We start from the raw sequence: 23,936 nt of genomic DNA, 5'->3' as shown, positions 1-23,936 counted from the left end.
TATTTAAAATCCCAAAAGGTGATGCTGTGAAAGTGCTGAACTCCATATGCCAGCAAATTTGGAAAACTCAGCAGTGGCCACAGGACTGGAAAAGGTCAGTTTTTATTCCAATCCCAAAGAAAGGCAATGCCAAAGAATGTTCAAACTACGGCAAAATTGCACTCATCTCACACGCTTGTAAAGTAATGCTCACAATTCTCCAAGCCAGGTTTCAACAATACATGAACTGTGAACTTCCATATGTTCAAACTGGTTTTAGAAAAGGCAGAGGAGTGCTCGCTTCGGCAGCACATATACTAAAAATGGAACGATATAGAGAAGATTAGCATGGCCCCTGCTCAAGGATGACACGCAAATTCGTGAAGCGTTCCATATTTTTATGACAAAACCCACTTCAATATTGTAAAGTAATTAGCCTCCAACTAATAAAAATAAATGAAAAAAAGAAAAGGCAGAGGAACCAGAGATCAAATTGCCAACATCCGTTGGATCATTGAAAAAGCAAGAGAGTTCCAGAAAAACATCTACTTCCGCTTCACTGATTATGCTAAAACCTTTGACTGTGTGGATTGCAACAAACTGTGGAAAATTCTGAAAGAGATGGGAATACCAGACCACATTACCTGCCTCCTGAGAAATCTATGCAGGTCAAGAAGTAACAGTTAGAACTGGACATGGAACAACAGACTGGTTCCAAATCAGGAAAGGAGTATGTCAAGGCTGTGTATTGTCATTCTGCTTATTTAACTTCCATGAAGAGTACATCATGTGAAATGCCAGACTGGGTGAAGCACAAGCTGGACTCAGGATTTCTGGGAGAAATATCAATAACCTCAGAATTGCAGATGACACCACGTTTTTGGCAGAAAGCGATGAAGAACTAAAGAGCCTCTTGATGAAAGTGAAAGAGGAGAGTGAAAAAATTGGCTTAAAACTCAACATTCAGAAAATGAAGATCATGGCATCCAGTCCCATCACTTCATGGCAAATAGATGGGGAAACAGTGGAAACAGTGACAGACTTTATTTTTGGGGGCTCCAAAATCACTGCAGATGGTGATTGCAGCCTTGAAATTAAAAGATGCTTGCTCCTTGGAAGAAAAGCTATGACCAAACTAGACAGCATATTAAAAAGCAAGGACATTACTTTACCGACAAAGGTCCATCTAGTCAAAGCTATGGTTTTTCCAGTAGTCATGTATGCATGTGAGAGTTGGACTATAAAGAAGGCTGAGTGCTGAAGAATTGATGCTTTTGAACTGTGGTGTTGGAGAAGACTCTTGAGAGTCCCTTGGACTGCAGGGAGTCCAACCTGTCCATCCTAAAGGAAATTAGTCCTAAATATTCATTGGAAGGACTGATGCTGAAGCTAAAGCTCCAATAATTTGGTCACCTATTGCAAAGAACTGACTCGTTTTAAAAGACCCTGATGCTGGGAAAGATTGGAGGCAGGAGAAGGGGATGACAGAGGATGAGATAGTTGGATGGCATCACCGACTTGAGGGACATGAGTTTGAGCAAGCTACGGGAGTTGGTGATGGACAGTGAAGCCTGGCTTGCTGTAGTCCATGGGATTACGAAGAGTCAGACATGAGTGAGTGCCTAAACTGAATTTCCTTTTTCATTATTTTGCCCAAGCATTTTATTTTTTAATTAATTTATTTTAATTGGAGAATAATTACTTTACAATATAGCGATGGTTGTTGCCATACATCAACATGAATCAGTCACAGGTATGCATGTGTCCCCCTCATCCTGAACCCCCCTCCCACCTCCCTTTCCACCCTATCCCTCTGGGTTATCCCAGAGCACTGGCTTTGGGTGCCCTGCTTTATGCACTAAACTTGCACTAGTCATCTGTTTTACATATGGTAATGAATATGTTTCAATGGTATTCTCTCAGATCATCCCACCCTTGCCTTCTACTGAGTCCAAAAGTTGTTCTTTACATCTATGTCTCCTTTCCGGTCCTCCATGTAGGATCGTTGGTATCATCTTTCTAAATTCCATATATATGCATTAATATACAGTGTTTGTCTTTCTCTTTCTGACTTAACTTCACTCTGTATAATAGGTTCCAGGTTCACCCACCTCATTAGAACTGACTCAAATGCATTCCTTTTTATTAGAACTGAGTTTTAAAAGCTAAAGAGAATTCCCTAAGAAGACAAGACAGTGAAAGACATTCTAGGCATGGGCTGAGAAGAGGTGGGGTGAGAGAACATGGAATGTTTGGGAAACCATGAGGGGTTCACATGATTGAGGTGGATAATGTGAGTAGCAGAAACCTGAAATTATTTTAGTGTTTTTTCCTGAGGTAGTCAGAAAGGTACAGGGAGAAGGGGATCGGAGACTTCATTTCAACCTAATGTTTTTCCTATAGATTCTAAGAGTTGTGACTCCAAAGCTTTTCTTTGTTTCTATTTGCAACCCTGCCACCCCATTTCTTCATTAAATCGCAGCAATAGGATTAGAGGAAGATAAGACTATTTAATGTTCTATATTTACATCCAGTAGCATTTAAACTTCTGTTTTCCAGCAAGAGTGCAAGTCTGGGTAATGGATTGTGTGTCATAAATGTTATTCATGCCTCTTCATATGATTATCTGAAGACTACATATTAAACCCAACCTTAATCCTTACTGGAGTAGAGATTGATATGGTTCAACGAAGAGGTTATTTTACTTGGCATCAGACTCCAACATGCTAAGTCAAAGACCTATTCCAGTACCCATCCCCTGCAATGCCTATGTGAAAATTAGAAAAAAGTACATCCTCTGGGTAGATACAGCCCTACACTAGGTTTCAGTGGCTTGGAGAGTAGAGCAGGGTCTGAATTTCAGCTGCCATTTGTTTCCTGCCTCAGGCACCTTTGTGACAGGAACAAAATGTGTGACTCTATGTTCTGGCCCCGCCTGGTTATTGGTGTTCTGTTGTTAAATTCAGAACACAGCCTCTGGCCACAGACCAGGGAAGTTAGTTTCTGTCCCCTTCTCCCCACATCCTTTAATTATAACATTCTGTGATTTACTGTTCAAACACTAAGCAAATCTTCCTCCTTCTGTCTTTATTTTTCTCTCTGAAAGCTCCAGAGACTGTTCCTTCCTATATGGAATATAGAGCCCCATTTGTCAGAAATAAGTTTGGCAAGCATAATACTTTCATCTGACTCAGGAAAATGATGGGGTTTTTTAAGTTTATTTTTTTTTCAGTGCCTAAATCGTTTTGAAACACTAATACCAGAAATAAAAAGAAAGAGGGAGAGAAAACGTTGCGGACAACCCTGTCTCCTATCATAATGACTGTTTTCATTTCTCCATATAACCTGGGTGACATTGTCTCCAAGTTCCTAAATTCCAAACTCTGTCCTCATGCATGTCATTTTGTCATTCTTTTAATGAAAGAATACATTTCATTTTATTTTCTGTGCTTTTTACTGAATAGTATTGGACTCCCCAAATTTCATGTTTCATTCATGCATATATCCAACAAATTTTACATAGTTCTTATAACTTGCCAGGCTCTATTTTAGATGACAAGGATTCAGTAACGAATATGCCAAAGACCTTATCCTGTGGATTTAATTCTAGTTAAAGAGACATACAACCAACAATGCATATATAGTAAAATGTCAGGTGCTATAAAGCAAATTAAAGCAAGGCAAAGGAACAGAGAACAATGTGGTAGGGAGTGACCGTTTTAGAAAATGCCTCTTGGAGTAGATACACAATTACTTAATACTGACACCAAATTCAAACATTTAGATCATTGTTTCTGAGATTGCCTATCAGTGAAATACATATTTATTTTTTATTAAAAGTTTCCTTTAGCATAAAACTCTGAAAGAGGACTACTAGCAGTTTTAGCTCCTGGTTTTTCCTGAAGGTTATAATCACCACAATTCACATGTCAGAGGGCAAAATGTTAGCAAGAGACAATTCTAGGAAGATAGCAAAGTAGAAAGCACCAGGATTCTATCTCCCTACCTGGCAACAACTGCACTAGCAGAATCTGCCTCATGTGACTATTTGCAACTCTGGAACCTATTGAAGACTTGCTGGCAACTTCCAGTGGAAGAATTGCTTCTGATGACAGAAGTGCAGATAAAGAGGCAGGCAATGGTCGCTGTACCTCCCACTCTGTTGCAAGCCCCTCTACCCATACCGCAAAATTCCAGGGGATTTAAAGGGCTGGCACTCCTATTCTCCCTCTCTTTTTCTCTGATGGAATTGAAGAGAGAAATAGAAGGCTCAATTCTAGGATTTATTTAGGGGTTTGAAATTTTCTCAAGTCAGCCATGAGGAAAAAAAAAAACAAGCCACAGCAACATCTGAACTCTTGAAAAGATCCTGAGAGAAAGGGGGAAGGGAAAACAGCAGCCACCGGCCCAACCACTTGTGTCTTCTGCCCCTTCCCACCTATCTCATCCACCCTACCAGCCCACACTGCCTGGTACTTGAAATCTGTGGCTAAGGGACCATTACCACGTAACTTCAAAAATAATTAACCACCCTTCCTTCTAAAACCCACCCAAATTCACTCATTCAGCACTTACTTTTTTTAATCCACTCAGAACTTTTTTTCTATGAGCCCCCTCTCTAAATGGAGTTGGGGAGGGGAGGATGCATGCTGAGTTGGCCTTTATTTTTTTTAAGAGACTTTTTGATCCAATGAGGCGCCCCCCCAAAAAAATAATTGAACTTTGGGTTCTGATTGGTTGTTTTGTTTATTTTTTTCCTCCAAAAGTTTAACCTCCTCCCCACCTGAGCCTGATAAAACCTTGATCATGGCTTTGGGTCCCATAGGCCTCAAAGAGAGTCCTTAAACTTAAGTTTGCTGGATAGCTTCCTTAACTGAGATAGGGAACTCAAGAGTATGGATGAGATTTCAAAGATATTCAGTCTGATGAAGGAAGCATGAAAGATGGTGAGTCACCGCACTTATTTGAACATTCTGCTACAGACTCATTCACCAGAAATTTTGGTCAAGTTTATTGATGCTGGTAGTTACAAGTTTCTTAACAATTCGCTGACAAATTAAAAAACAACCAACATTCCCCTCTTGGAGCAAATCCTACTGACCCTGCAGCATCTCCACTCACTGCAGACCATCTCAAGCAGAGGAACACAGCCAAACAGGTGAAGCAACTGAGCAAGTCAAGTGAGAATGAAGAGCTCTGGAAATTGGCCTCAGTCCTTATCAGCGACTAGATGACCGTCATCCGCTCCCAGAGCAGTACACTACCCAGCCTGCTGAGAAAGATAAAAGAAACAGAAAGAAGAGGGAAAGAGTTAAACCACCCCTCCTGAGCAACCGGTGATAGAAGTAAAGGCTGAGACTCAGGCTCAGGAGGCCCCAGGGAAGAAGAGGGAGAAGTCTAAGTCTCTTATAACCCCAGTGCCCAGTCTCACGCCGAGTTCCACTGGACTAGAGCGGGAGACCCCGTCTTTGGTGACTGTGAAGAAGAATACCAGTGCAGTGGTGGTTTCTGACAAGCACAACCTTAAACCCGTTCCCCTCAAGTGTCAACACAACACCCAGTGCCACCAAAGAGATCTAAGTGAAGATCATCCTGCCACAGCCAATGGAAAGCCTGGGCTTTCTGGATGTGCTCAATTCATCTTCTGTTCCAGGCATCCAAATCAAGAAGAAGAAGGTGCTGTCACCCACAGCTGCCAAGTCAAGCCCATTTGAAGGGAAAATAAGCCCAGAACCAAGCACAGCTGAAACTTCTTCCCCAGAGCCAGTCTGCACCTCCTTCTGAGGTTATGGACACAGAATGTCCAGAGCCCCCAGTTTCCCCTGCTGAAGTCCTAGAGCTCATGGATACCACCACTTTGGAGCCAGGAACTCTGAATGCAAAGCCAATTGAGAGTACCAGAGGTCCTAGTCAGCTGACTCGGAAAGGCAGGAAGAGGAAAGCTGTGATGAGGCCAGAGGAGGGCAAAACTGAGAGAGTATTTCTGTTTTGAACTGGATGAAATTGAATGAGTAAATGTGAATAAGATTAAGGACTTTGGCAAGTCAGCTAAGTGAGAGATACCATCAGAGCGAACACATGTTTGAGATAGGCTGGCGTCTGAGCCACAGCACCGCGGAGGAGAAGGTGCCCTGGATGCGCACCAGGCCGCTGGTGCTGCTTTTGCCTCTCGTTATCCCTGGAAGCAACAGGAGGTACATCCAGGCTGAGGAGGAGAAGGGGATCTTTCAGGAGCTCTTCCCAAACAAGGGAAGTCCTCATGAGCCTGATCCTGAGCCTTAGGAGCCTATTCCCCTCCCCCCAAACTCATCACCCTAGATGTGGATTGTTCCGTTCCATGGATGAGACCCTGGAGCCTAAGAAGCCTGTGGTTCACCTGATGGGGAAGGCAGTTTGAAGCTGCCTCCTATTATGGCCAATTTTATTGGAAGCACAGGTGCCGGGAAGAGTCCCCAGGACCCTAGAGCAGGAGGCATCAATGTGCAGGAGAGCCTCTCCTCCATCACGAGTAGACCTAACAGTTGGCCCTCACAGGAAGGCCAAAGCAACCAGACTATTCAGACAAGATCAAGCAGATGCTGGTGCCACCTGGATTCAGGCCTGGTCCAATAGCCAGTGGTTTCTTACTGGAAGGCCCTGAGGGGACCAAGGCATTGCCGCACTTCCTCCCTGAACCTGGGAAACCTATGCCGGGTCCCCATGGAGGACCTGGGTGTCCTGGTAGCCCACAGGGTCCACGTCCGCTGTGTCCCCCACCCTCTTCCAGGTCGGGGGTGGTGATCCCTTCTGGGATGGCCCATGTGACACCATGCAGGGTGACCTGGTGTGGGGGGATCAGCCTCAGGTCCTGGGCCCTACCATAGAGGCCATGGTGGCCAAGGAGGAAATGAACCCTCTCTTTCTCCATTCTGAGGGGCCAGAAAAGGTCGCTCTGAAGGAGGAATCTCAAATGGAGGAGGGGACCCTGGTGGGGGTGTGGTTGGAGATGGTGGGCATCATCTCCGCAAAGGCCCTGGCAGTGGCATGGGGGTGAAGGCAGTGGACATTGCCCCCACAGAGGCCCTGGTGGAGGAATGGATGCTGGTGGTAGACACTGGCCCCATGAAGGCTTTGGACATGGGGGACAGACCTCATGATGTTCCTGGTTATTGAGGCCACAACCATTGAGGGCCAGCCCCTCATGAGCACCATAGCCATGATGGCCCTGGCCATGGGAGGAATGTGGGGCCACTGAGGGCATGATGGAGGCCACAGCCATGGAAGAGACTGAAAATTTTTCCACTAAGATCAGGAACAAGGTAAGTTTGGATACCCACTTTCACCACTTCTATTCAACATAGTACTGGAAGTTGTAGCCAGAGCAAGTAGGGAAGAAAAAGAAATGGAAACATCCAGATTGGAAAGGATGAAATAAAAATATCTCTATTTGCAGATGGTATAATCTTATATGTAGAAAATCCTAAAGATTCCACAAAAAAGTCTGTTAGCACTAATTAATTAATTCAGCAAAAAAATCAGGACACAAAGGCAACACAAAAGTCAGTTGCATTTCTATACATTAAGAATGAGCAATTTGAAAAGGAAATTATAAAAACAATCCTCTTACAATAGCATCAAAAAGAATAAAATACTTAGGAATTAACTTAGGATGTTAAGTGCAATGAAAACTACAAAACATTGCTGAAAGAAATTAAATGAGACATAAATAAATGGAAACACCTCATATTTATAGAATGGAAAATTTAATATTGTTAAAAAAATGACAATATTGCCCAAAACAATTTACAGATTCAATGTACTCCCTACCAAAATAGCAACTACATTTTTTTTTGCAAAAATATGAAAAAGCATACTAAAATTCACATGGCATCTCAAGGGACCCCATGAAGTCAAAACAATTTTGAAAAAGAACAAAACTGGAAGACTCACACTTCTTGATTTCAAAACTTACTACAAAGTTACAGTAATCAAAATAGTGCGGTACTGGCATAAATACAGACATAAAGATCAATGGAATAGAATATAGAGCCCGGAAATAAACTATAACATATATGGTCAAGTGAATTTTGACAAAAGTCTCTAGACCATTCAATGGGGAAAGAACAAGCTGTTCAACAAATGATTCTGGGGAAAATGGACATACATAGGCAAAATAATGGAGTTAGACCTTCAGCTAACATCATATAAAAAAAAATTCCTCATGGATCAAGGGCCTAAATGTAAGACCAAAAACAATAAACTCTTAGGAGAAAATAGGACAAAAGCTTCATGACATTGAACTTGGAAATGATTTTCTGTCTATGACACTAAGGACATGAGTGACAAAAGAAAAATTAGACAAATCGTACTGCATGAAAATTTTAAAATTGTATGCATCAAAAGGCACTATAACAGAGTAAAAAGGAAAACAACAGAATAGGAGACTGTATTGGCAAATTATTTATCTTTAAGGCATTAATATACAAAGTATATAGAGAACTTTTAAAGCTCAACAATAAAAAAGCAACCTGATTCAAAAATAGGCAAAGTACATAAATAGATATTTCTATTAAGAAGATATACAAATAGCCAAGAAGCACATGAAAAGATGCTCAGCATCACTGACCATTAGGAAAATGTAAATAAAAACTATAATGAGTTTTGACCTCACACTCATTAGGATGGCTTCTATCAGAAAAACAGACAACAACTAACATTGGCAAGGATGTGGAGAAATTGGAACCCTTGTTCATGGTAATAACTGGAGAATTATTGTTTAGTAGGTATAGGGTTTCATTTTTACAGGATAAAAAAAGGTATGGGAATGGATTGTGGTGTTTAAAACCTTTGAACTACACACACAAAAAATGGTTAAGGTGGTAAATTTTATGTTGCGTGTATTTTAGCACAATTTTTAAAAACTGAAAAAGAATGTTATCAAAAGTCTAGATATATTCTGTTTGCAGTTTCCCAGCATGTCATAACATTTCTCTCTACTATTATTTCATCCATGTTCTCCTCTCTGCTTGAGTTCTTGGTCATCAGTCCTCCCCAGCTTCTCCTAATCATTCTATAAAACTCAAGTGTCAGGAAGATTTTTTTTAACACCCCTAGACCAGCGTTTCTCAAACTTTAATGGGCATCTAAATCATCAATGGATCATGGAAATGTACATTCTTATTTATTCAGTCTTGTGTGGGGCCTGAAAGTTTGCATTTCTCTTTTTCCTTTTTTTTTTTTTTTGAGTTGGCATTTTTAAGAAGCTCCCAAGTGAGTTAGGTAGTGCAATCCATGGAACACACTTGAGTGGGGAAGATTTAGAATAGCAGTTTTCAAACTTTTAATCTTAGGACCACTGTATGCTTTTTAAAATTATTAAGGACCTCATTGAGCTTTTGTTTATATAAATTATGTCTAGCATGTCTGTCATGTTAGAAAATAAAACTGAGAAATATAAAATATGTATTTAATCCCTTTAAATCACAATTTTAATTCCATTACATGTTAATATAAGTAACATATTTTATTGAAAAATAACTATATTTCCAAGAAAAACCTTCTATATTTTTGCAATATCTCTTTAATATTTGGCTGCACTTTGTCAGAAATGAAGGCATCTAGCAGAAAATTTGTAAGCACATATTTGAACTCAACAACACCATCAATCAAACGGGTATACTGTGTATCTATAGACTACTTTATCCAACAACCAGCAGAATATACATTCTATTCAAGTTCACATGAAACATTCACCAAGATAAACCACATTCTGGGCTAGAAAACACCTCAACAAATTTTGAAAGAAATCATACAATATTTGCTCTCAGACCACAGTGGAATTAAACTAGAAACCAATAACAGAAAATCCCTAAGAACTTTTTGATTAAACAACACACTCCTAAATAATCTCAAGATAAATTAAACAATATTCTTAACTAAATGAAAATGAAAACCAAACTTACCAAAATTTGTGGGATGCAGCAAAAGCACTATTTCAAAGGAAATTTACAGCATTGAATGCATCTATTAAGAAAGAAAAAAGATCTAAAATCAGTCACCTAAGTTTCCACATTAGGAAACTAGAAAAAGAAGAGAAAATTAAACCCAAAGTTAATAAAGAAAAGAAATAATAAAAATAAGAGCAGAAATCAATGAAATTGAAAACAGGAGGTCAATAAAGAAAATCAGGGAAACCAAAACTGTTTCTTTGAAAAAAACCAATAAAATCAATAAACCTCTAAGCCAGGTTAACAAAGACGAAAAGAGAGGACACAAATTAGTAACATAAGAAATGAAAGAAGGGACATCACTACAGAGCTCACTGACATTAACAGGATAATTAAAGAATAATATGAATAACTCTATGCCCACATATTTAATAACCTGGATGAAATGAACCAATTCCTTGAAAAAAGCAATCTGCCAAAACTCAGACAAAAATAAATAGACAATATGAATAGGTCTATATCTATTAAAGAAATTTAATCAATAATTAATAACCTTCCAAAACAGAAAGCACTAGGCTCAGATGGGTTTACTGTTGAATTCTTATAAACGTTTAAGAAAGAAATTATGCCAGTTCTCTCAGTCTTTTTCAGAAGAGCAGTAGGAGTAGATGCTAACTCATCCTATGAGGCCAGCCTCACTCTCATTACTGAGACGAGAGAAAGACATTATCAAAAAAAAAAAAACCTGACTAATAGCTCTCATGAATTTAGAAAAACTCCTCAATGAAATACTAGTAAATATACTTACCTGGCAGGGGAGATACCATGATCACGAAGGTGGTTTTCCCAGGGCGAGGCTTATCCATTGCACTCCGGATGTGCTGACCCCTGCGATTTCCCCAAATGTGGGAAACTCGACTGCATAATTTGTGGTAGTGGGGGACTGCATTCGCGCTTTCCTCTGAATCTTTAAAAAAAAAAAAGAAATACTAGTAAATAGAACATAACAATGTACAAAGAAAAATTATATACCAAGTGACATTTATCGCATATGCAAGGCTAATTCAACAGTTGAAAATCAATTAATGTGGACTTCCCTGGTGGTATAGTGGATAAGAATCTGCCTGCCCATGAAGGAGGCACAGATTCAATTCCTGGTCCAGGAAAATTCTGCAGCCTGCAGGGCAATTAAGCCTGTGTGCCACAACTACAGAGCCCACGCTCTAGAACCCACAAACCACAACTATTGATGTACCAAACCTACTGAAGCCCCAAGCTCTAGGTCCCATGAGTCACAACTACTGAACCTGAGTGCCTCAACTACTGAAGCCTGCATGCCTAGAGCCTGTGCTCTGCAAAAAGAGAAGCCACCGCAATTGAGAAGCTGGTGTATTGCAATGAAGAGTAGCCCCTGCTCATGGCAACTAGAAAAAGCCCGTGTACAGCAACAAAGACCTGATGCAACCAAAAATAAAATTAAATTTAAAAAAAGAATGATGGAAGACCCAATTAATAAAAATAAATTAATGTAATCCATTACATTACAATCTTAACAGTCTAAAGAAGAAAAATCACATGATCATATCAATAGAGATAGAAAAACTATTTGATAAAAATCCAACACTCGAAAGAAAAAAAAACCCAACACTCATACATGATAAATACTCTCAGCAAACTAGAACTAGAGGGGAACTTTCTTGATAGTATAAAGAATACTACAAAAAACCTACAGTAGCATTTACTGGGTGGGGAGATTCCAAGATTGGTAAGATTTTCCATTGCGATACAGAACAAAGAAAGGATGTACCCTCTTACCACTGCTATTCAGCATTGTCCTGGAAGTCCTAGTTAATGCAGTAAGACAAGAAAAGAAAATCAAAGCTATTTAGGTTGAGAAAGAGTAAATCAAGATGACTTTGTTAATAGAAGACATGATCATCTCTATAGAAAATCTAAAAGAATCAACAGAAAAAACAAAAATCCCTCCTGGAGCTATTAAGTGATTATAGTAAGACTGACTGCTCCTGGAGTAAGATTGGAGGATACAGTGTTAATATACAAGAATAAATTACTTTTCTATATAACCAGCAATGAACAAGTGGAGTTTGAAATTAAAAATGCAATATCACTTACATTAGCACTCCTCAAAATAAAATACTTCAGTTCAGTCACTCAGTCCTGTCCGACTCTTTGCGACCCCATGAACCGCAGCATGCCAGGTCTCCCTGTTCATCACCAGCTCCTGGAGTTTACCCAAACTCTCATCCATTGAGTTGGTGATGCCACTCAACCATCTCATCCTCTGTCATCCCCTCTCCTCCTGCCCTCAATCTTCCCCAGCATCAGGGTCTTTTCAAACAAGTCAGCTCTTCGCATCAGGTGGCCAAAGTATTGGAGTTTCAGCTTCAGCATCAGTCCTTCCAATGAACACCCAGGACTGATCTCCTTTAGGATGGACTGGTTGGATCTCGTTGCAGTCCAAGGGACTCTCAAGAGTCTTCTCCAACACCACAGTTCAAAAGCATCAATTTTTCGGCACTCAGCTTTCTTTATAGTCCAACTCTCACATCCATACATGACTACTGGAAAAACCATAGCCTTGACTAGACAGACCTTTGTTGACAAAGTAATGTCTCTGTTTCTTAATATGCTATCTAGGTTGGTCGTAACTTTCCTTCCAGGGAGTAAGCGTCTTTTAATTTCATGGCTGCAATCACTATCTGCAGTGATTTGGGAGCCCCAGAAAACAAAAGTCTGCCACTGTTTCCACTGTTTCCCCATCTATTTGCCATGAAGTGACAGGACCGGATGCCATGATCTTAGTTTTCTGAATGTTGAGCTTTAAGCCAAGTTTTTTACTCTCCTCTTTCACTTTCATCAAGAGGCTCTTTAGTTCTTCTTCACTTTCTGCCGTAAGGGTGGTGTCATCTGCATATCTAGGTTATTGATATTTCTCCCGGCAATCTTGCTTCCTAAGGCCCTCTTGACTTCACATTCCAGGATGTTTGGCTCTAGGTGAGTGATCACACCATTGTGATTATCTGGGTCGTGAAGATCTTTTTTGTGTAGTTCTTCTATGTATTCTTGCCACCTCTTCTTAATATCATCTTCTGTTAGGTCCATACCATTTCTGTCCTTTATTGAGCCCATCTTTGCATGAAATGTTCCCTTGGTATCTCTAATTTTCTTGAAGAGATCTCTAGTCTTTCCCATTCTATTGTTTTCCTCTATTTCTTTGCATTGATCACTGAGGAAGGCTTTCTTATCTCTCCTGGCTATTCTTTGGAACTCTGCATTCAAATGGGAATATCTTTCCTTTTCTCCTTTGCTTTTTGCTTCTCTTCTTTTCACAGCTACTTGTAAGGCTTCCTCAGATAGCCATTTTGCTTTTTTGCATTCCTTTTTCTTGGGGATGGTCTTGATCCCTGTCTCCTGTACAAAGTCACTAAGTATTTACCAAAATACTTAGATATATATCTAATAGAATATGTACAAGATCTATATGAGAAAAACCATGAAATTCTGAATAATGAAATCTAAGTAAATAGAGAGATAGATATCCACATTCATGGATAGGAAGACTCAATATTCGTTGGCCTCAAAGATAATTTCTATTTGTTTTCTGCTTACCATTTTCTGTGTGGGGTGTGTTTTTTTTTTTTTAAGTGGGAATTGGGCTTGCCCTATGATTTCCTCCCCGGCATCATTCAAGTCATTTATCTTTGCTTCCTCTTACTTTCCTACAGGGCCAGAGTCCTGTGTACATCAGGGCCCTACGTAGGTTGATGGCGGCCTGATTTCAGTTTGTTTCAGTTTTGTAACAGGAATTTCAGCTGTGGAGTCATGCAAGGCCTCTTAAGAAAGATGTACGTTTACTTCTGAGAGCATAAAGGTTTGGGTTGTTGTGTAACCTGAGTGTCCAGAGGTGAAAAGCTTGTGGCTCTTTTGAAGAATGAAGTATTATATTAAATTTTGGTTATTAAGTTTTTAACTGTAGCCTTTCTGTCTGGAGAAATAAAATAAAATCCTTTAAATGAAAAAAAAAAAAAAAGGAAGACTCAATATTGTCCAGATGTCAGTTCTTCTCAAGTTGATCTGTAGATTCAATGAATCCCAATCAAAATTCCAGCAAGTTATTTTGAGGTTATTAGCAAACTGATTCTAAAATTTTTATGAAGCAGCAAAAGACCCCTTTTTTTAAAAAATGGGCCAAACACCTCACCAGTTAAAATGTACAGATGGCAAATAAGCACATGAAAGGAAAATTTCAGGGAGATGGAAATTAAACAATGAGATACTACTACATACCTATTAAAATGGCCAAAACCCAAACCCAAACACTGTCAACACCAAAAACTGGTGAGGATATGGAACAATAGGAATACTCCTTCTTTGCTGGTGGTACAGCCACTTTGGAAGACAGTTTGGTAGTTTCTTACAAACTGAACATATTTTACCATACAATCCAGCAATTGTGCTCCTTGATATTAGCCAAATTACTTGAAAACAAGTTCACATAAAAACCTGCAAACATATTGTTTGAGGGAATGTAAAATGGTACAACTACTGTGGAAAAACAGTCTGAGTTACTAAAAAAATTAAACATAGAATTACCATATGATCCAGCAATTTCACTCTTGGTGTATAATCAAATAATTAAAATGAGGGTCTTGAAAAGATATTTGTACATCCATGTTCATAGCAGGATCATAGCAGCTAAAATGTGGAAGCAACCCAATTGTCCACCAATGAATGAATGGATAAGCAAAATGTGGTGCATACATACAATGTAATATTATTCAGCTTTAAAAAGGAAGGAATTTCTATAATACGCTATACCAGGATGAACCTTGAAGACATTATGCTAAGTGAAATAACCCAGTCACAAAGTACAAATGCTGTGTGATTACACTTCTATAAAATACTTACAGCGGTCAAAATCAGAGACAGAAAGTAGGATGGTGGTTGTCAGTAGCTGAGGGAAGGGGAAAAATAAGAATTATTGTTTAATGGATAGTTTTGGTTTTACAAGATGAAAAGTGTTCTGGAGGTGGATGCTGGTGATGGTTGCAAAATATTATGAACATATTTAACATTGAACTTTACACTTAAAATGGTTAAGGTGGTAAATTTTATGTTGTATATTTTACTACAAATAAAAATAATTAGGAAAAATACCCCTATACGCAGGTGTTTGTAGTAGATTTATCTATAATTGCCAAAACTTGGAAGCAACTAAAATGTCCTTCAGTGGATAAATGAACAAATAAACTATGGGATAGCTACAGAGTAGAATATTATTCAGTGATAAAAAGAAATCATCAAGGCATGAATAGAAACAGAGGAATCTTAGTTTTCACTTAAGTGAAAGAAGCCAATGTGAAAAGACTACATGCTGTAAGATTCTAAATATATGACATTTTGAAAAAAATCAAACCATGGAGACTGCTAAGACATCAGTGGTTGCCAAAGGAGGAATGAATAGGCTGAGTCCAGAAGAGATTTAGGGCAGCAAAAGTATTCTGTATCATGCTATAATGATATATACACATAATTATATATTTGTCTAAACCCATAGAATGTACAACACCATGAGTGAACCCTAACATAAACAAACATTTTGTGTGATAGCTTACCAGTTTACCAAATGTTTGGGACTTCCCTGGTGGTCCAGTGGTTAAGAATCTGCCCACCAGTGCAGGGAACATGGGTTCAATCCCTGGTCTGGGAAGATTCACATGCTGCAGAGTAACTAAGCCCATGGTCCACAGCTACTCAGCCCATGCGCCTAGAGCTTGTGCTGTGTAGCAACAGAAACCACTGCAAGGAGAAGCCCGTACACCATAACTAGAAAGACCCCACTCGCCCCAACTAGAGAAAGCACACTCGCAGCAATGAAGACTCAGCACAGCCAAAAATAAACAAATAAGCTGGTCTGGTGCAGAGTGTTGATAATGGGGGAGGCTATGCACGTATGGAGGCAGGGGTATATGGTAAATCTTTGTACCTTCTGCTCAGTTTTTTGATATGAAACTAAAGCTGTTCTAAAAAAAAGTGTATTTAAAAAAAATCTGGCTCAACAGAAGATATTAGATTTTCATATCTGTTTCTGCATTAGATATCCTGAAGTCAGAGAAAGTAAGAATCAGACAAAGCAGTGAAGGCATATTTTATTCAGTACCTATTGCAATAGGAGACAAGAGACTCAGTTTAGAATTGGACTTCACTCTGTATTATACAAAAAGGACAAGTGGGAAGTTATAGGCAAGGAACAGGGTGTGAAATAGTGGATGGAAAATTACATAGAGGAAACATCAGGAATAAAAGGGAATTCTGGCTAAAAACATTGATAGGATTTCTGCTAAAGGCAGGCCAAGGTGGTCAGATACTAAGGGAGGGGGACTCTGGCTAAACTAATTCAACTAGATTCTTGCTAAAACTGAAATAAGTAGGTCAAGCACAAAGCCCAAAGTTAGAGCCTTGAGGGCTTAGAGGAGCCTGAGTAGAGTTGGGCCTAGAAGAGTCTTTGTCACTTCAATAGTGCTGGTTACTTTTTTTATTTAAAATTGTTTTGTGATTAGATTACCCTTTCTGGTGTACAGGACACTTCCCAAGTGTTCCCTTCTAAAACTAGATTAGGAAGAAAGATCATTGAATAGCTACTTCCTTACAAAAGTACACATGGATACTAAAGGCATTGAAGATAAGTCTTATCCCATTCTCTTGTTTTCATACACTGAGAAAAACTATCAGAACGAAAAATGACGTAGTTCCCTCTCCCAACCTAATAGAGGTAAGTGGTATATAATTTAAGTACTGGCTTTACCCGCTGAGTAGCCATGTGAAGCCATATTTCTATTCCTGTAAAACAGGAATGTTAACATCAACCTTTCAAGACTCAGGCTGATAAAAGGAAGTTGTGATTTCATTCATTCTTACATATATATTAAGATATACACACATCTATGTATATACATAGAAATTATGTTAAACTATTCACATAAATAGATATATATAATAGTAATGGATCCCATTTATTTTATATTGTTACATATATTCCAACTAAATGAAATCAAGCATAGCTATATGAAGAAAGTAGCATCTCAGGACAGTCTTAAAAGATAGTTGGATTTCAACAAAAGGGAACAACATGGCAAGGGATCAGAAGTGGAAAAGCATAGTGAAAACTGAGGGCATGGTAAGTATTGTGATGTGGCTGGAGTATAGGATGCCTGGTTGGAGTCAAGAGTCATATAGGTGGGATGGGGAAGGAGGTGGGAGGGAGTCCCAAGAGGGAGGTGACTTATATACACCTATGGCTGATTCATGTTGATGTTTGGCAGAAACCAACACAATTCTATAAAGCAGTTATCCTTCAATTAAAAAATAAATTTAAAATAAAAAAAGCCACATCAGAGATCAGGATGGGATCAAATGGTTCAAGGCCTTAACGTCATGCTAAATTTCTGAACCGCAAGTCTATGAATGCTCTCTGATTACATTTTTCATGGCAGTAGTGTGGAGAATGTATTGATGGTGCAGAGGCAAGGGCTTCATTAAGAATTTGTCACAACAGTTCAGAGGGGACCAGGAAAATGGCAATAAGAGAAAAGAGGAAAATACCTGAAATTTTCCTTCCAAATGATCCAATAATTTTATTTGTCCAAGCCAGAGAATTAAGCGATGATTCTTGGGGATGTGTGAAAGATCCTGATAACAAACATGGCATTACAGATACACCTATTCAGGTGTAAGCCATTAACAGGAAGAAAGGCAAGTCTTGGAAAAGAGGAAAAATAGCAAAATGGTTACATTTAATGTGTGATATGAGTGTATTCAAATAAAATATGTGATTTTACAGAACAGGGACTTCAAAGTTACAGCACTTAGGACATGCCATTTTAACACAGTTCTGCTTCCAAGAGACAAGTGCTCAGGCCTGGTGCACTGGGAAGACCCAGAGGAATCGGGTGGAGAGGGAGGTGGGAGGGGGGATCGGGATGGGGAATACGTGTAACTCTATGGCTGATTCATATCAATGTATGACAAAACCCACTGAAATGTTGTGAAGTAATTAGCCTCCAACTAATAAAAAATAAAAAAATAAAACATAAATTAAAAAAAAAAAAAAGAAACCTTTCTGATCCTCACCCAATGCTCTAATTACTCCCTCCTCTGCCCTCTAGAAACCTGTTGTGGGGGTGGCAGAAGACCTCACTGTTTACATATCTTCCTAGCTGGGATTCTGGGCTCCATCAAGAATAAGCCAGATTTCCTTAATGCCTAATATAAAGTCTGGTGGGGGAAAAAAAAATTAGTAAATGAAAAATTAAAAAAAGACAGTCAAGACCCTCTTTTCCTCTGGTTGAATGAATGAATATTAGAACATCCTCATCTTTCTCATTTCCTCCCTTTACATACATTGCCTCTTGAGCTCTTTGTTATTTCAGTTAAGAAGAAAGCCTATTCTGCCTCCGGCAAGGTGCCAGGCCTTGCACAGAGGAGGGGCAGGCTATTCAGCTTGATCTGGCTGTGCCAGAGACTCACAGGGACTCAGGGACTGACAGCACAGAGAAGGCAACTAACCCAGACTGGAGAGTTAGAGGACAGGCTTCCCAGCGGAATCAAAGTTGAGTCCAGGAAGGACAAGTGGGAATATAGTTTGATGGAAGGTGTAAGGTCAGGAGCCGGGAGAAGTGAGTTTATGTCAGAGAAACATTATGGGTAAAGGCCTCAGCTAGAGGGAATAGTCTTCTAGATAACTGAAAACTAGACATCCTAGAGTTTAGAATATGTGAGGAAACAAGGCCACAAATGAGACTGGGGAGGTAGCCAGATTTGTAAACCATTTAAGAATTAATACTTCAGTCATAAAAGTATTGGGAAGTTTTTAATGAATGCTTTAAAACGCTTAAATTCCTCCTACAGGAATGACATGATCAGATTTACATTTTAAAAAGGTAACTGTACAAATAGTAAATTGAATGGGGACAATGGTGAACGCAGGGGAAATAGTTCAAAGTATTACAGCAGAGAAATGACGGTAGCTTGTACTATGGTGGTGAGAATAGAAATAAATAGAATAATCGGTAGAAGAATTCTTGTGACTGTGATGTAGGAGGATTGGGAAGTGATTGGGGAGGTGGTGAGTCTGGACTTTTCTTCTGAAGGGATAGACCCTTTAATATTTTAATCATGGGAGTGATCCATTCAGATATGGGTTTAAAAATAGATTACTTGGCAGGTGGTGAGAAGACTGTCAAAACAACGCACAGGTAAGAGCTGAGACAAGCGAAGAGGGAGCAGTTGGCGTGGGAAGGAACCGAAGACCCGAAAGAGGTATCGGAATCGCGTCCCAGGCAGTCAGAGAAGCAGAAACTGACGCAGCCCCAGAAACAGCTGCTTGGGGACGGGGGAGGGGCGGGGGGTGGCAAAGGAGCCGGGAGCGCAGCAGGAGCTACCCACGCCTCCCAGCGCCGGGGGCGGGACCAGGGCACGCACGGCGGCGTGACGCACGCCCGCAGCTGGCCTCGTTCTGGCCGCCGCCGCCGCTGCGAAGCGGAGTAGGATGAGGCCCGCGGCTGCGGCTCCGGCGTCGGCGGGGCCAGCAGCAGCAGCTGAGGCAGCAGCTGAGGGAGCCGCGACGGCCGCGCCCCCCCCTCCTGACCTGGATTAGGCCCAGCAGCTCCGTGGCCGCCGCCGCCCCGCGGGGGGGCGGGGTGGGGAAGTGCTTCGTCTCCCCGCCCCCCCCCCCCCCCCCCCCCGCCACTGCCGCCGCCTCAGAGGAGGCAACCGCCGCGACCCCGGGAAACCCGCGGCCCAGCCTTAAACCCCCAGCCCCAGGGACTGGCATGAGCTGCCCTTCGGCGGCGCCGGGGGCCGGGGGAGCCGCTACCGCCTGAACCCCGGCCTGCCGCCCGACCCCACCTCGCTGACCGAGGCTGACCGCGGAGCGTGCGAACGACCCCGCCACTGCTTTTTTCCTTCCCCAGATCACACACCCCAGCCCCAGAAGATGGGGAACTGCCTCAAGTCCCCCACTTCGGATGACATCTCCCTGCTTCACGAGTCTCAGTCCGACCGGGCCAGCTTTGGCGAGGGGACGGAGCCGGATCAGGAGCCGCCGCCGCCATATCAGGTAGGGGAGGGTGTGTGTTGGGGAAGGAGGGGTGCGAGGAGTAGAGGCGGCTCTGGCGGAGATTGTGGGGGCTTGGGGGCTGTCTGTCACTGTCCCTGGCCTCGGCAACACCTGGCCTGGGAGGCACTGACCCCCCCTTAGGGCTGGGTTTAAGTGTGATTGCTCCCATCGTCAGTTTAGGGGGAATCCTTCACCTTCTTTCGAGCAGTGTGGGGATGGTACTTGTGTCCTTGAGTTCTGGGATTCGAGTGTGTGATTATATCCCCTTGACCAGTGACTGGTGGCTAGATTGTGGAGTTCGGAAGTGATGTTTTCTTGCCTTTATATTTGAATTGTGAGATTCGAAGATGATTTCCTCATCACCGGCTGGATTATGGGTTCTGGATAAGTGGTTAACCTCCCCCCGCCCCCACCCGCCGCCACACATACACCCCATTTATACTTTCAAGTGTGATCCTCCTCTCCTCCCTCTCGTCTGTTTGTATTCATTGAATTTAGTAGGCGCTCATTTCTTCCTGTGCTTGGGAGATTTTCAAGTAGTGATTTTGGTTCCAACAACATGGAGTTGCTTCTTTATATATATGTGTGTGTGTGTGTTTATGTTAATTGTAGGACTCAGCTTAGAGACTGAACAGCAACAACAACCGTATTAATTCTGAACCCCTCCTCTTTTTGCTCCACCCCTGTGACACACCTTTTAAACGCGCTGGTTTAAGAGAACTTGATTATCTTGAACTTTGGAAACCTTTAAACCTTACTTGAGAAATACCTTCTGTTACTCATGGTTCTCCCTATGTATCAAAGACTTGTCTTCTAAATAGCTTCACTGCTTTTTGTACAGCAATCAGCAGCTCCAGCTGTCTTTACATAATTTGTAAAGAGCTGAGGACCTCTTTAGAAAACTCAAAATAGATATGTAGATGTTATAATCCATAATATATATATAAACCTTTCCTCTACTTTTTCAAGATGTTGATTAAAAACTTCACCAGAAGGACTTGGATAGTTAAGTGGCTTAATTTTTTTTCCTGATTGGGGTTTAATTTTCTAACTGGGCAGTCTCCTTTGTTGTTTCATGTGGTGACATCATTATCTAGTGTTATTCCTTTCTCATTCCTATGTAAATCAGTGTCTCACCACACCAGAAAAACCTGATCACAAATGCTAGTTTTCTGAGTAAAACCCATCAGGGGCCTTTGATATATGCTGGTGAAGTCACGTCTTTTCATGTGGCATACGGAAGACTCTGTGATTTATCCCTCACATTCATATTCCAGGCCTGTCAAACACAACAGCTTATTCTCACCTCTCTTCCTTAGCTCCAGTTGCTTTCTCTGGAACCCTTCCCCCAAGGTCAGCAGGTGAGCGTGTAATCCTCTTTGAGGACTCAGCTGAGCTGTATCTGAAGTTCCTAAATTCCCCTCCCTCTCTCCCTGAATCCATCACTCCCTGCTTTGTGTCCCCCATGAAGGAAGTGTCCGCACTTTCAAAAGCAACACATATAACACTTACACGTTGTCCTTGTTAAGTTAGATGTGTGTCTCATTCTTGAGGCATTTCCCTCCTTCTCCAGTATATGCAGGTAGGAACTCTGTTTCCTGTTTGTTGTATCCACAACATCTGGCTTCATAGTAGTTGCTCAGTAACTGGAAGAAGGGAAAACTCGAAGCCCTTGAGAACAGGGACTACCCCCAGTGCTTAGTGCAGTTTCTGGCACATAAACACTTAAATGTTGAGTGAATTAATGAATTTGAATTGAGTATTGCTGTGTAAGTTTATACACCCATTTCTTCCAAAAAATTGTCATAGGAGAAGTCTCTAAAAATCCAAGCCAAATCTAAGTGCTTTCCTGAGTCTTTGAAGCAAGTAAATTGTTTCACTCTTACTTTCCTTCAAATTTCACTCTTGATTTCCTTCATAAATGTTATAGGACAGTGTGCTTATTTCCATTTCATGAAAAAAATTTTTTAGAGGTATGAGTTTTTATTTCAAAATCTCCTATATTCCTTAGTCCTCTTCTAAGCAATTAAAATACCTTCAACTTACTGTACTCTTTCTCTTATATACATGTATATCTTATACATTGTTAAGAATAACTTCTTCAGAATTTATGGAGATTGTATTCAATATTTGCCTTTTCCAGGAGGATTAAGATAATAGTTTTTTTGGTATCATGTAGAAGTGTTTTTTGGGACATGTTATTTGTGACAGTGGGAGTTTTTCATGGTTGCCCTTTCCTGAAATGAAAACCCAGATACTGCTAGGCAACTTTGGTATCAATTTAAAGAAAGTAATTTCTTTAAAGATAGAAGTATAAAAAGAGAAGCTTTTGTAGAAATTTGTCTTACCTGAAGGAACTGAAATGTTTTAGGAATGTGAAATGTGTTAGGAATGTAAAATTCAGATCGTCTGAGAAACACCAATCCAAGATAAATAAATAATTTATACTTTTATAAATATAATGAACAGAAGTAACTTATTTTTTCTTCAAAAATAGTATATAATTGACAGCTATAGAAATACTGACTTATTTCTTTAAAGAATAGTTTCAGCTACAAAAGGATATTTTAAAAATTCAGAGAATAACTGATTGTAAAGGAACACATTTGGTATTCTGCAGTGAGTAGTTAAAAGATGTGTGTACATGTATATGCCAAGAGCTCTATAATAAACTTCAATAAGATCCAGTAATTTCCTGTTAGCAGGATCTGAGATTTGTTTTATCTATTTATGCTTGAAAGTAAGCATAAACAAATTGTGGTCAAGTTTATGGAAAATACATATTTCTCTCCTGGGTTTCTTTTGTAGCCTCCTCACTGGTCTCCCTGCTTTCACCCTTGCTTTCCCTTTAATCCATGTTTAATCTATCATCCAGATTGTTTCTGGTGAAACAGATCATGACACTCTACCAAACTTTCTGTGAATCCTCATTTCATTCAAAGTAAAATCCAGATTCCTTAGTGTCCCATAAACCCTACATGATCTGTACTCTCTGCCCGCAAACATAGTTCTCTTTATACCTACTACTACTCTGCCCTTTGCTGGCTTCTCTTTAACCTCTCTGGCCTCTTTGTTCTAGGATACACCAGAACCTTTGCCCTGGTTGATTCTGGGCCTTTAGTACTTTCCCCCCAAGTATCATCATGGCTGACTCCCTTCCTTCAAGTTTTTACTCAAATTGTGACACTTTCTTAAATCCTCTCTGACCACCCTATTTATTTTATTTTATTTTTTCATTTATTTTTATTAGTTGGAGGCTAATTACTTTACAGTATTGTAGTGGGTTTTGCCATACATTGACATGAATCAGCCATGGATTTACATGTTTTCCCCATCCCGATCCCCTCTCCTGCCTCCCTCCCCATCCCATCCCTCTGGGTCTTCCCAGTGCACCAACCCTGAGCACTTGTCTCATGCATCCAACCTGGGCTGGTGATCTGTTTCACCCTTGATAGTATACTTGTTTCAGTGCTATTCTCTCAGAACATCCCACCCTCGCCTTCTCCCACAGAGTCCAAAAGTCTCTTCTGTACATCTGTGTCTCTTTTTCTGTTTTGCATATAGGGTTATCGTTACCATCTTTTTAAATTCCATATATATGCGTTAGTATACTGTATTGGTCTTTATCTTTCTGGCTTACTTCACTCTGTATAATGGGCTCCAGTTTCATCCATCTCATTAGAACTGATTCAAATGAATTCTTTTTAATGGCTGAGTAATATTCCATGGTGTATATGTACCACAGCTTCCTTATCCATTCATCTGCTGATGGGCATCTAGGTTGCTTCCATGTCCTGGCTATTATAAACAGTGCTGCGATGAACATTGGGGTGCATGTATCTCTTTCAGATCTGGTTTCCTCGGTGTGTATGCCCAGGAGTGGGATTGCTGTG

General features: G+C 40.5%; 1 protein-coding gene, 2 non-coding genes and 1 pseudogene across 3 annotated transcripts in view; all 4 read left to right on the top strand.

Moving 5' to 3' along the window:
- Window positions 1-272: 272 nt before the first annotated feature.
- LOC122678461 lies at window positions 273-379 on the top strand. The gene has a single exon (XR_006336133.1). It is a non-coding gene; the product is annotated as a U6 spliceosomal RNA (small nuclear RNA).
- Window positions 380-3,677: 3,298 nt separating this feature from the next.
- Window positions 3,678-7,249, top strand: LOC122676805 (annotated as a pseudogene).
- A 3,456-nt stretch (window positions 7,250-10,705) lies between these two features.
- On the top strand, window positions 10,706-10,869 carry LOC122678619. Its single transcript, XR_006336267.1, has one exon. It is a non-coding gene; the product is annotated as a U1 spliceosomal RNA (small nuclear RNA).
- An 8,545-nt stretch (window positions 10,870-19,414) lies between these two features.
- The window catches only part of RNF11 (ring finger protein 11), a 42,342-nt gene continuing 37,820 nt past the window's right edge, over window positions 19,415-23,936 (top strand). The window contains exon 1 of the mRNA XM_043876718.1: window positions 19,415-20,043. Within this exon, the coding sequence (XP_043732653.1) occupies window positions 19,921-20,043 (123 nt within the window). The 5' untranslated portion in view covers window positions 19,415-19,920. The remainder of the gene's footprint in view (window positions 20,044-23,936) is intronic.

The sequence above is a fragment of the Cervus elaphus genome, chromosome 20 (assembly GCF_910594005.1).
Source record: "Cervus elaphus chromosome 20, mCerEla1.1, whole genome shotgun sequence".
NCBI lineage: Eukaryota > Metazoa > Chordata > Mammalia > Artiodactyla > Cervidae > Cervus > Cervus elaphus.
The sequence above is the reverse complement of the archived record's forward strand: the minus strand, read 5'-3'. Positions and strand labels throughout refer to the sequence as shown.